The following is a 12,655-nucleotide window of genomic DNA, read 5'->3' on the forward strand; positions in this document are numbered from 1 at the left end:
ATGTCATCTTGAATAAAGATGCATGTTTTCTGCACAGAGTCTGCTGAAGTATGATGGTTTTACAATGTGACAGCCTCCTAGTAAAAGTCAGCATGTCAGCTATGGGATAATTAAATGTGTGGGTGGTTTTGTTTTTTGTTTTTTTTCCTCTTACCAGGCAACCAGTTAAGCTACTCTGTTACCTATCCAGATTTGGATATCCCTGGCTGAAATAATTTGGTAAATGCATTTTAAAAAATAGACTGCAGTCTAACAGTTAGTGGCTTTTGGTGGTGTATTTTCTGCCATGGCAAATGAATGCTGTAAGGCCTGCACTTCTCAGTCTAAAGTGAGATGCATATACAGGTCAGAAGAACTTTAGATATCACCTTCATAATATCATGCTGTTTCAGTTGCTTCATATTTTGTGCTTTATTCAGAACAAATGGTGTAAAGCAGTGCTGCTTAAATTTGTAGTAAGTCATCCAGTTGACTTTTGGAATTAGTTCTCTCTTGGGTAAAATCACATGTCACAGCTTATTTACACAATCTCTGCAAAAACCTGGTGATACTACTACTTGGAATGCTAGGCATTACAGTCCTTTTCTCTAAAGTTTACTTGCCTTAAGAATGTAATCACAAGGGATTGATTGATCTGCACTCTCCTCAGTTATTTGCATACAGTATTCTGTGGTCTGATGGCCACTATTGTGCATGAGAATGGAGAAAAATGCCTTCCTACACTTTTCGTTTTTTGTCAACCATCTTCTATTAAGGAATAACATCACTATTAATAACTACTAAAAATTCAGCTATACAGAAATTTTTTTGTTCAGTGTTTCATTGCTTGGCTGTTCAGAAACAAAAAATAAATATTTAGCTGTGTGTGCTAGCTTTAAGCTGCACAAATGGCATGCACAGCTGATTTAACTAAAAAGGAAATAACTTTGAAAACCTTTTTGTGTATTAAAATGTGTTAAAACATGTTAAACTTATATTTGTCAGCAGCTTTCATAATATTACACATAATAAACTCTGAAACTTGCATTAGGCTGATCTCAGCTGTTGCTGCTTTATCCAAACTCTGCTCCATAGTGAGGATTTCAGTAATTAATCAGTCCTGAATTGCTAATGATGCTGGTAGAGGTAGTATATATCATTAGTCATTGTAGTTTAGTATTTCTTGAATCATGTGGCCTTCTGCTTAAAGCAACATGAGAATAAAACAGTTTGGTTATAGTATGTTTTATATTGTAGAAACTTTAGTACAAGTTTTATTCCTTAGTGGAAGCCATGTGGGGCCAATGAAGTTGTAATCAGTTGATATTGGTTGGTAAATGGTGCTGGACCAACGAGCTGCATGGTTAATGCCTTTGCTATCTGACTGTTAATTTTATTTGTTGCTGAGAAAAGACCATCCAGTTATCAACAACAGGTGTCTTAGTTGCAAGCTTCACATAGACAGTCATATTACTGATCTTTCATATTTTCCTGTTCTGTGACCATCAGTAGCTTGAACCTGTTTCTAAGACGCATTTCCAGGAGGATATGACTTCTTTGGTTCTTAGGCTATTGACTAATGAGATCTCTTCTTTACCTTAGCCTGCTGAAGGCTGTCAAAATTAGTGATTCTACTGTATCTGTAACAGAAATGTACATTCTGTGTGCTGGCCACAAATAAGACCATTACTTTAACATAACTACCTTATGTTATACTCTCATAAACTGAATTTTTTTCAAATCTGTTCTGCTAACTATTAATTTTTTTTAACTATTTTTCAGTTGGTGGTCCAGAAGTTTGCCAGAAAAACTCAGAGCACTTTATCTAATCACATTACTGAAGGAACAACCCATGTCATCATGAAAACAGGTTTGTTGGGAGATGTGTGAACAAAACCCGTATTTACAGGCCATATAAAATAATTAACTCTGGGCTAACCAACAAGCAGACAATTCAGCAATATAGTTTAAATAGTCTGATTAGGAGAAGGGATTCATTGTTTTTTTTCTTTATCAGGATTTTTTGTTTAAACTTGGGAACACAAATCTCTTATTCCATTTCACAGAATCAGGGTGAGTGTGTGTTTTGCTTCCTTGTGTGGTTTGAAGTTAACATTAAGTAATGGTTATTTCTCCAGCTGTTTGCTCATGGTTTTCAGGTGTTAACAGCAAGTTAACATCAAGTCATTCAGAAAGAACCACAAGGAAAGCAACACAGTTCCTGAAAAAATAGGATACAGACATTCTGAAAACAGAATGCTGCCTTAGGTTCCTAACCCATTGCAGGGATTGTAAATGCCATTTTCTTTTAAATTTTGAAAAGAAACAATGGTCTGTAATAGAAGATAAAAATGGAGCTTAATTGTATGTGTACTTCTAATGGTAACTGATAGGGCAGGCATGCTTCCATAGAAACAAAGCAGCACTACAATTTCACTGTAACAATTATTTGCATGTTTAAGATACTTAAATTGTTTTGTGTTCTTTTTAGGACTCATGAATCCTATTATTAAAAGTTTGAAGAAACTGAGTTGATATGTCTAAGCATAGGTTATATTTAAGCTCATTATTGAATATATCATTAGCTTTTGAACAAAAGGGTTTTTTTTCTTTTTTTCTTTTCTTTTTTCTTTTGCCAGGTCTGGGATTGGATGTGCTATATACTCGGCTTGTGTCTTGCTTATAGAAGCACTTCTAGATGATGCATGCTTGGATATGATCTATCACACGAGCCTTTCTTGCTTTTGAAAACTAAAGTAGAAAGGGAGCCAGAAAATCTTCTCACTCCAAATCTATGGACTCAATTTTTGTCTTCAAGAAGCCTATCATAAACACCCTGTCCATATGTTTTGGAGAGACAGACTGTGCTATCTTCATACAAATGGCATTTAGCAGACTTGGGAGGGGAATGTTAGGGCACTGGAATTTCTCAGCCTTTCCGTAGATGGCTCGGGTATTTAGCTGTTGCACTTAACAAAAAGGGTTTTTTGCATTTAGGTGCGAATCATCTGAACAGTTTTTCATTAATGGCAAAACTGAAAGAAATCTCCATATACTTGTTTGCTCTGCAGATATGGATCTGGTGTGTGAACGGACATTGAAGTATTTTCTGGGTATTGCAGGAAGAAAATGGGTAGTTAGTTATCAGTGTAAGTATAACTTTTCTTGGAGCAAACTGATCTCAGCCCTTCTACCATAAATGCTCTTCGCTTGTTCCAGAAAAAAACAGCACTGTATCTTTTGATGTCTTGAATATGCTGGCACCTGATGTTTTGCAGCTTCATCTAAATACTTAAATCGTTAACAGCAACATCAAGCTTATTTCTCCTCTGAATACTTTTTCTGCTTTCAAATAGCTGTATTTGGTTGTTCCTCTCCCCCTCCTAATTTAAACATTTGAGCTGCATGGTATTGGTTAATGCAGAATTAGCATTATTTATGAAAGATTAAAAAAAATTCATTAAGTACTTTCATGCATCATAGAGTATTCAGTTAAATAATTTATTTCCCTTAATACAAAATACCTTGCATTTAATATGTCAGTGAAGCTAGACTATTGGCAGTGGAAGAACAATTTTGTTGGATAAAATGACTTGCCCTGTTCTGATCTTTTTGTTTAGGGGTAATTCAGTCTTTTAAAGAAGGAAGAATACTTGATGAGGTAGGTCTCTTATCTTAACAGTGAAATGTCAAATGTGTAAAAGGTGTTGTTACAGCGATGGACCTATTAGTAGTCTCAAACATTGTCTAAACATTTAATACATGGCAGCTGGGAGGTGTTTGTGCTAGTTAGAAATTCATCTGTGAAAACTGAGATCCTGGTTTTACCAAATGCTAGGAGCAAAAGCCATAGTTCGGTGGGCTATAGGTATTCAGTGTTATTGAAGACATAATGTTTCTCCTTTATTTTTGGAACAGTTTATAGACATATTTTTCAAAAACTTTCTACTGCTGTTGACAGGTTACAACATAGAGGAAAATGTCTATTGTCTGCCTAAAGGAATTAGGTTGGAACAAAGCTATATTAAGTGTTTAAGTATTGATGGTCCTCCTATGCCCTGGGAGGAAGGGGGCAGTTGTGACAGAATTAACTGGAAATACTAGAATATGGGACAGCTGCTAGCATTGTCTTGCAAAGCATTCCCATATTGCTTTGAAGCACTGAGGAGAGGATCCTATTATAATGAAAACCAAAACTTTTTTTTCAAGCTAAACTGAAAATATGCTGCTGGTTTTTATATTCTTATAGAAGATTAGACTGCATGAAAGTTTTTAGGGAGCTTTCAAGAGAGTAGTGGAGAGTAAGGAGTTGACTGAGACAGATGTAGATATGAAATTATCAAATGCAACAATGTATTTGTTGTTAATCTATATGCTAAATGAATGCCTTGAAAGAAAATAGTTGTTGAAAATTAAATAAATGAAGTTTAGAGGTTATGTACTGATACTTAATTTCTATCAAATGAGACTTTACTCTATAATTTAATTTTAATCTTGGAGCATGCCACTTCTTTTAGACAGTCTGCTGCATTGACTATAACTTGTTTCTTCAAAAAATTGACCAGTGCTGCAGGAGTCTGGTTACTGCATTCCATTATTTTTCTGGAAAAGCCTTTTGATTATTTTTCCATGCACATTTAATTGTAACGTTTCCAGTTTTGAAATCTGACAGCTTCTTTCTGTTCTGATCCAGGGCTCTGACCAGGACAGTCTTCTCAATCTGACTTCTGATTGCTTGTTGCTATTATGTTTCAGGATAACTTTGAAGTTAGAGGAGATGTGATCAATGGGAGAAACCACCAAGGCCCAAAGAGGGCTAGACAATCTCTGACTGAAAGGGTATGAGTGTATCAGGGAGGAAAATTCTGTCCTGCCTTAACTGTTTCAGATAAAAGGCTGTGCTAGCTGAATTTCTGGAACTTCTTCTGATTCCTCTGCTGCACCATATGTACAGAGCTGACAGAGCTCATCTTTCATGGATAAAAATCCTTAAGTGACTCTCTATGCTTAGAGTGAATGATATCTTTTTATAACATCAGTATAGGACACCAGCAGGGGGTGGGGGTGGGGGGCAGGTTGGTAAGATTCTTTTGTTTTGTAAGTTACAGAAAGCTTCAGATATGCTTTGTGAATCAACAATGATAGCTTGATAACCAGTCCTAGAGGCGCAATGAGCCAGCATGTTAAATGTTGTYCTGGAAAGGTACCATATGTACTCTGTTAACATGTTCTTTGTTCTTCAGATCTTTAAAGACTTTGAGATCTGCTGCTATGGACCTTTCACTGATATGACCACAGGTGTGTCATTTTGCTGGAATTGAATGAACTCTCAGCATGACAAATATTCGGAGGGGAATTGTGTGCATTCTCCAGAGTTTTGCATTTGACCTTTTTTTTGGATACTCATGTACCTCTCTTACACAAAAACTTTCAAAGTACCTACATGAGGTACAGCTTTATCCAGTTCTATCTCCCTTAGATAGCAATGGTATTCTCTTATATTTGGATGTCCTCAGCAGGGGTGTGTGGTTTTTTTTCTTTTCTTTTTAAAGATAACTGATGCTTTTGTTAAATTTTAGTGGGAAACTTTGCCAATTCTGATTTTATTTTGGTTAATCATAGAATTGCTCTGCCAATTTTCTTGTTTTTTAAAAAAGGCCTTTTATCTAATTTAACTCTGATTCTCTAGAAATGAAGAAAAATACATTAGTACCATGATGTCTGATAATTGTTTTATATGCTATTGAACACTAGTTTTTGGAGGTTTTTTTCTGTCTTAGTAAACGGTTCCTAAGTATTGTCTTTCTAGCAATTGACACATCCTCTGAGTAATCTTCTTTCTCTAGCAGCAGATGTATAAAAGCAAAACACAGCAAAACCAGTAGTTTAAATGCAAGGGAAAAGCTGAGCAGGATAGCTTTTTTTTTTTTTAGGGGTGTTTTTTTTGTTTGTTTTGTTTTTTAGTTTAAAATTGAATAAAGGGTAGATATTTTGAAATTTTAAACTAGAATTTTTTTTAATTTAAATATATTTGTACCTCTCTTCCCTTTTTTGCTTTATTCTTTTTTGTACAACAGATACTGTCTGATTTATCCAATATAATTTCATTTTTGGCTGGGTGAATTATCCCACATCTCTTGACATTTACAATAATTACTACAGAGGATGCAGTGCTTTCACCTGCTGTAGTGATGATCAATTATGGCTCTTCTACTTAAGAGACTTGCTTACTTTCTTCACTATCAATTCAACAAATTGATGGAAATTAAATACTTTGGTTCCTTTGTTAATGAGCGATAATCATAGTTCTAACTTGTGATTCCAATTTTAATTTCATGCCTTACATCCTTAAGAAGAAATAAATTGTTATGTCTTTTAGTTTTGGGTTTGGGGTTTTTTTTTTGTCCTGACTAAAGGGTGAGAGAAGTACTTCACAAAAGTATCTGGGACTTGGAATTCCACTGCACCTTGCCTGCTGCACTTGATCCCATCATGATATTGTTACCCTTGCTGAAGAAGTTCAATGTAATTGATGCCTTCAGTGGGCTAGAAAGTGAAAAGACTTATTCTCTGCTAAGGCTTACATTTATTTCAGATGGTACAGTTTGTATCTTGGAACAAAGGCATGGATGATTAGGGCTTAGGGAACAGTATCAGTTTGAAAGTAATATAAAACACTGTAGTAACAGACTCTTTATCTGATTTGTTCAGAACATCTAGAATGGATGGTGGAGCTTTGTGGTGCCTCTGTAGTGAAGCAACTTCATCTGTTCAAGCACAAAACAGTAAGTGTTAATGAATGTTACACTTAACTATAGACTATTCACTATCCATAATACYCAAAATGTTGAAAGATTACATGGCCTTCATGGGCTTACCAAAGACTGGTGTGTACAGGTATGTTAAGTGAGAGCTGTTTGCGCAGTAGCGATGCCAGATTGCCCGACAGCAATTCTTCTGTTTTAAACCCTGGCCACTCTGTATTAAGAGGCAGGCTAGCTTTTAGTGGAGAACTGATCAGAGCACTCTGTGGAAGTCACATAACTAATTTCCTTGAAATCAGCACTGAGCTCCACTTTCCAGGGCAAAAAGCCTTTAGTGCCTTAACACAGCATTTCTGGACAGACTTTGTAGAAAAATCTTAAACTGATGTCTTTCTCCCCCTACGACCGCTTAAAGTCCTCTTTGAAATGATGCACTGAAGCAAAGAGTCAACCCAGTTACCACTCTGCAGATAGGTGGGAGAGTGATTTAATGTGAAACAGGTAACAGTAGCATTTTTATTTTCTTGAAATCCTAGAATTCTACTGCTGTCGTGGTTGTGCAGCCAGCTGCTTGGATGGAAAACACAGGCTACAGAGGTAAAACTACATAGAGTCATGTACTGTTTTATGGTACACATGTTGAATGATTTATCACTTCTGTGTTTTTAGTACTTAAATACCAGAGAAGTTCTGTAGTGGAATCAGAATAAAATCCTACTACATCTGAGGGTGGAGGAATGTTGTGGAAGAAAAGTCTGAAAGGACAAACTATTTTATCTCAAGAGTCAATGATGGAGTCCTGAAAGGTGGTCTGTCAGGCAGTATGGCAACTTGTTATGATGAGATGTAAATGTGATCCTATTGTCCATATGCTGTTGGCTCAGGTGTCCTGCATATACTCAGAGTCAGCCTAACAGAAAGTGTTCTGATTGCAGCTAGTTTTTTAAAAGGTGGAGAGGCATGCCCATGGAGGACTAGTAAGATGTAGCAGAAAGCCTCAGATGGTGCAGTGGGACAGTATTCTCTTCGTCAGGAAAGAACATCCAACTACATGGGATTAATTGATACTTTTTTCCCCCCCCCTTCATGGAATCAAAATGATCCTAGAGGAATGATGAGACTGAAAGTTCAAGTTTTCCGCACTAACTTGCTTTTCCATGAGACAGAGGCAATTTAGTTATTAGGCTACAGCAGAGCCCAAAAGAAAAATGGGGCAGGAAGATAATGTTGTAAATAAAAAGCTGTTTCCGTGGCACTGGGAAAATGGGAAAAGAAAAAACCCTGAATTTACAAATGTTTTTAACTATTGGGCATTAATTTGGCAGAAGGGCATTTTTCAGTGTTTTTTTTGTTTGTTTGTTTTTGTTTCCCCTCTTCTCCATTTCTCAAAACTGTGATAAACATAGAGTCTGGGAGCACTTCAGTAATATTCTGTTGCTTCTCTCTGACACTCATTGTTTGTCACATACTCCGTATGCCTGAGCAGACAGAAACTGAGACTCTGTCACCAGGATCCTAAATTAAAAGATATCAAAGCCTGCACTCTTAGCTTATTCTATGGCATTCAAAACTTCCTGCCTGACTACTTGCCAAACAGCCATTCTCTATGGAGCAGCTATATTACCTGCATTGTTAAGAAGTATAGGGTTTTTAGAATCTTGCTTTTTATCAAGGTTTTGAAAATGTGAAAGATAAAGCAAATAGCTTAATCTGGAAGACATCAGTATGCTCACCTTAAACTTGCTTTGATTCACCGATACTGGTTTTACCGTCTATGTCTTTGTCTTGCAGCAATCCAGCAAAAGAACAATGTTGCTGTGGTGACTCGAGAGTGGGTATTAGACAGTGTTGCTTGCTATGAGTGCCAGGAGTTTGATGCTTACCTCGTGTCCTAAGGGCGGTCTGCAGTTCTTTTGCCATTGTTCTGAAATTCTCATCAGTGCTGGTACTTTGGTATATTTAAGGATTAAGTTACTTATGCAGAGATTATCTTTGAGTCATGTTCTTGTTTTGGAGTAAAACAACTACATTTTTAGTAACAATAAAATTACTTAAGCAGCATTACTATACAAATATGGAATTACCTACTCTTCTTAAAAGATTAACATTTCTAATTTCAAAATAGTCCTTAAACTCATCTGATACAAATCAAAGAAATCAGAAACTAACTAGAAAWTTTAGAACAGGGCCTCCTCAGAGAAATGGTGATGCATTATTTACCATCCCAGCTAGTTCCTGTTTACATACTTAAGTGACTGTCTCCAAAATGTCCTCACAAGAGTTATATGGGGCTCAGGACTTGAATCAAAATGCAGCTTGCACCACTGAGTAACATCCATATTTTTGTTTGCATAAGTACATACCCTGTATTAGGATGAGCATATACCAACACAATGAAATTTAATTTTGTGATCACTAATGCATCAACCTGGTTAATTTTAGGCCAGGGATTACGGTTGTTTTGGAAACTATACAAAGAGCTCTCCTGTTGAAACTGTTGTATACAAAAGTGCCTACATGTTCTAACCAGAAAAATTATCTACAAGTTCCCTGAAAAGTCAACACTTGATTCTCAGCATAAACCAATCCTCAAAACGCAAGTCTAAACCAAAATTGTGTCAGTTTTAATTCTGAAAAGTACATGCAGAACCTATGAAGGGATACTAAACAGATGCAATTTAGTATCCCAGTGACCTATAATAAGCCCTAAAAGAATYGATTCTAATAATCCCTGCCTGCAAAATGAGACCACAAAGAAAATATATTACTTTTTAATGAATAAAATGTATTGCTTCTTTCTGTTGCCAAGCAATTCAACTTCATAAATAATTTTGTACTTTCAGAGCAGAAACTGTTTTCATAAAGTTGCTTTTAAAAAATTGTAGCTGAGTTCAGAAAACTGTTTGGGGCTCTAAGCTGCTAGGTTGTCTTAGAAAGTTATATAAAGTATGTTTGTAAATACTGGAACACTCAAAGTAAATAAAATGAGATTGGCAAGTATTTTACTTAATTGTCCAGCTCTTGTGTGGATCAGTCATTCAGTCTCTGCATTGAGACATATATGACAATATTCCTGGTGTCTAACCTCCTGCTGTGGTGGGGAAGGAGACTTGCTGGAGGAGATTTCATAAATGTAGATTAGAATTTCAGAGCTGGAGGCACAACTGTATTTTCTATCAGCATGAGAAGCAGATGTGTTATCAAGTGTCTTGCAGCTGCCAGTTGGAGGCAAATGTAGTCCAACTAGTGCTTGCTACTGGTAGCATGAGTGCTGGAAGCGTTTGCTCAGTTTGACGTACATCACTGTTTTCTTCTATGTGTGACAGTGTTTCATAACTGTCGAGGCTGCTCAACACAGCCTCACCTTCAGGCTGACATTCCTCTTATCTCTGGAGCCCACATTGGCTTTTTTTAATCTACCTTTCAGAAGATTAAAGCTACGAGGGCTAAATGCTGCCTCTTAGATAAGAGGCAAAGGCCAAACAAGACTGTCTTGCAGCTGCCACTGTGAATTTGTCTCTCTGATCTGGACACAAGAGTTGTCCTTTCTAGCAAGTAAGGTACTAGCTCCTGCTAGATAATTGTCAGCAGGCATAACGCACCTGGGATGCTGTCTTTCTCCCTTGGGGTTGATTATGTCTCTGGCAACTTTCTAATAAAGTGCCATGTGTGAACTTTTGTAGTAAGCTGCATCTGATTTTAAGCTTTGAATGAAAAGCTCAATTATTTTGAGACTCCAGTTGAGAATTACTTATTTAGATTTCAGCTTCCACAGGACTTAATTGAAAATGTAGCTTTGCTGTCTGGCATGTTTTATCTGGTTTTGGATGTCCTGAAGCTTTGAATTCACTGCATGGCTTGTTCTGACTTCCCTTTAAAAATGAAATCTTCCCATCGTTCCTCCCAGTAGGAATGCTGCTTAACTGAAGACCAGGTTCAGTGAACTTCATCCACACTTCCTAAGTTGCCCTGGGAGTCTGGGAGTTTTGTGGACAGTGCTTCTGAGAAGAACTTCTAGAGACAAAAAAAAGCGAGGCTTGTGGACACAAAAGAGAATTCACAGAATAAGAGTTGAATTTAGGGACTGGGAAATGGTAGAGAGAGCAAGAATAATTTTAACTGAACCTGAAAACCAGATGAACAAAACAATTTTAATAAATTACCATTGACATTCTGCCACTCCTCATGAAATTTTTTTTTTTTTTTTACACACTGCAACACTACAGGAGACACACATCAAGTTTCTTTAGTTCTTTAGTAAGCTTAGCCTCAAAACATTTTTTCTATCAATTAGAAAGCTTCAATYCCAGACAATTATAGATACACCATATGTGAAACAAAGTTCCTTATCAATAAAACTTGCTATGCCTACCAGTAAGGCAGAGGTCTGTAGTAAAAGTCTGAAYTGTTCGTAATTAAGGCAGCCTGAGATTCATTCTTAGTTATCGAAGTCTTGCTCATTCTGTAACTTTTTTCTCCTTTGTGTACAATAGATGAAAAAAAGTCTTTGAATTCTTAAAGCGCCAATATTCTTTAATATCTACATGCTAAAACAAAATTATAAGAGAGCACAACAGTTAGTTTTCTTCCCTTCCCCCTCTCCCACCAGATTTGGTTATCACTGTGCTAACGATTTACTTGCTGAACARCAGCTTATTTTATGCAAACTGATATAACCTTCAGGTGTTGACAATAATTGGCTTGCTAAAAGAGTTGGATGGGTCAGTGGACTAGATGAAGCAACTGGGTAAGGTAGAGGAGGCTGATGCTCTGGAGCTCCATCATTCACCTGAGATGGAATTTAAATGCAATGTGTAATGGCACCCCCACTTCTGAGAGCAGAGGGTGAAGCAACTGCTAGCAAGCTGCTCTGGAGACTTTCTGGGATGTGACTTACCAGGTAAGCTGCTAAGGGGAACTTGAGGGTTATCCTGTGAAAAAATAGTTGTAAGAAGGTGGCAAAGTCCAAGCTTGTCTGGGAGAGAGCATCTGAGCTAACTGGAAATTGATAGTAAAATCAGCAAGGTTTGGGGGTTGTCTTCATTCCATCCTTTCTCTTCCCTGCTACCCTCCCATGGTAAAGAGACTTTGCTTTAGAAATGAATACTCTCATTCAAGAGTTCTGGGGACTGTTTTTTTTTTTTTGAAAAGTTACTGTTTCCAAACCAAGGACAGCTGGCAGTTATTTTCTGCTTCACAATTTCTTTGAGAAACTGTTCTTGTCTGGTTGTGCAATTTTTTTACATTTGCTTGCATGTCAGTTACTAATTCATAGTTCAGTGCAATGTTCAACTACACTTATGAAGATGTGAAGCAGATAAGGGGGCAGGACTAACTGCTAGTTTGTTCTGTTAGCTAAACCGATTGGAAATAGGCTCTCTGAGGCAAATGCTGCACTCCAATCTAATGTCATGGAGGTAGGARAGGGATGGGCTGTAGTGGCATGAGCTTGGATGTTCATGTAAGTTAATGCAACTAGCTGTTACATTGTAAAATGAAACTTAAAATTATTTTTTGTGTAAAATAGGTTTTCAAACTTCAGGTCATTAAATGGGTTGTAAACTAGACATCTGTAACTGTGGTGATGCTTATTCTGCAATAAGTGGGATGTGTCGCTTGCCTTTTCATGGCACTGATATCAGTTTTCATTCTTTTGTGGGCACCTGGGGAAAATGGGTCTCTTTCTTTAGTAGTACTCAGTACTTATTAAACTACCTTATTACTGCTGCTATGTCTTGAAGGATGCCGACTATGAGGGGATGTGCCAGGAAGACAGGGCAAGCCCTGAGTTTGGTACAGGAGTGTCCAGGTGGCCACAGGGGGTTCTCTGCTCTGGGCAGAAGCTGCTGGGCTGTACTCTTCGGGAGAGTTTGCTTGTTTTCTTCCCTGTTCTCTAGGCTATTAAATGCTAA

General features: G+C 37.1%; 1 protein-coding gene across 11 annotated transcripts in view; it reads left to right on the forward strand.

Annotated features, from left to right (window-relative positions):
* Nucleotides 1–12,308, forward strand: part of BRCA1 (BRCA1, DNA repair associated) — a 31,688-nt gene extending 19,380 nt beyond the window's left edge. For 6 of the 11 annotated variants that reach the window (XM_026071272.1, XM_026071273.1, XM_026071274.1 and 3 more), the window contains 8 exons: nucleotides 1,762–1,849; nucleotides 3,051–3,128; nucleotides 3,600–3,640; nucleotides 4,735–4,818; nucleotides 5,223–5,277; nucleotides 6,691–6,764; nucleotides 7,280–7,340; nucleotides 8,535–12,308. In XM_026071272.1, coding sequence (XP_025927057.1) covers nucleotides 1,762–1,849; nucleotides 3,051–3,128; nucleotides 3,600–3,640; nucleotides 4,735–4,818; nucleotides 5,223–5,277; nucleotides 6,691–6,764; nucleotides 7,280–7,340; nucleotides 8,535–8,638 — 585 coding nt within the window. In that variant the 3' untranslated portion in view covers nucleotides 8,639–12,308. Of the gene's footprint in view, nucleotides 1–1,761; nucleotides 1,850–3,050; nucleotides 3,129–3,599; nucleotides 3,641–4,734; nucleotides 4,819–5,222; nucleotides 5,278–6,690; nucleotides 6,765–7,279; nucleotides 7,341–8,534 lie in introns of those variants that run through there. The other 5 variants (XR_003254424.1, XR_003254427.1, XR_003254426.1 and 2 more) reach the window with 5 other exon arrangements.
* The last annotated feature ends 347 nt before the right edge of the window (nucleotides 12,309–12,655 follow it).

The sequence above is a fragment of the Apteryx rowi genome, unplaced genomic scaffold, assembly GCF_003343035.1.
Source record: "Apteryx rowi isolate R43461 unplaced genomic scaffold, aptRow1 scaffold_323, whole genome shotgun sequence".
NCBI lineage: Eukaryota > Metazoa > Chordata > Aves > Apterygiformes > Apterygidae > Apteryx > Apteryx rowi.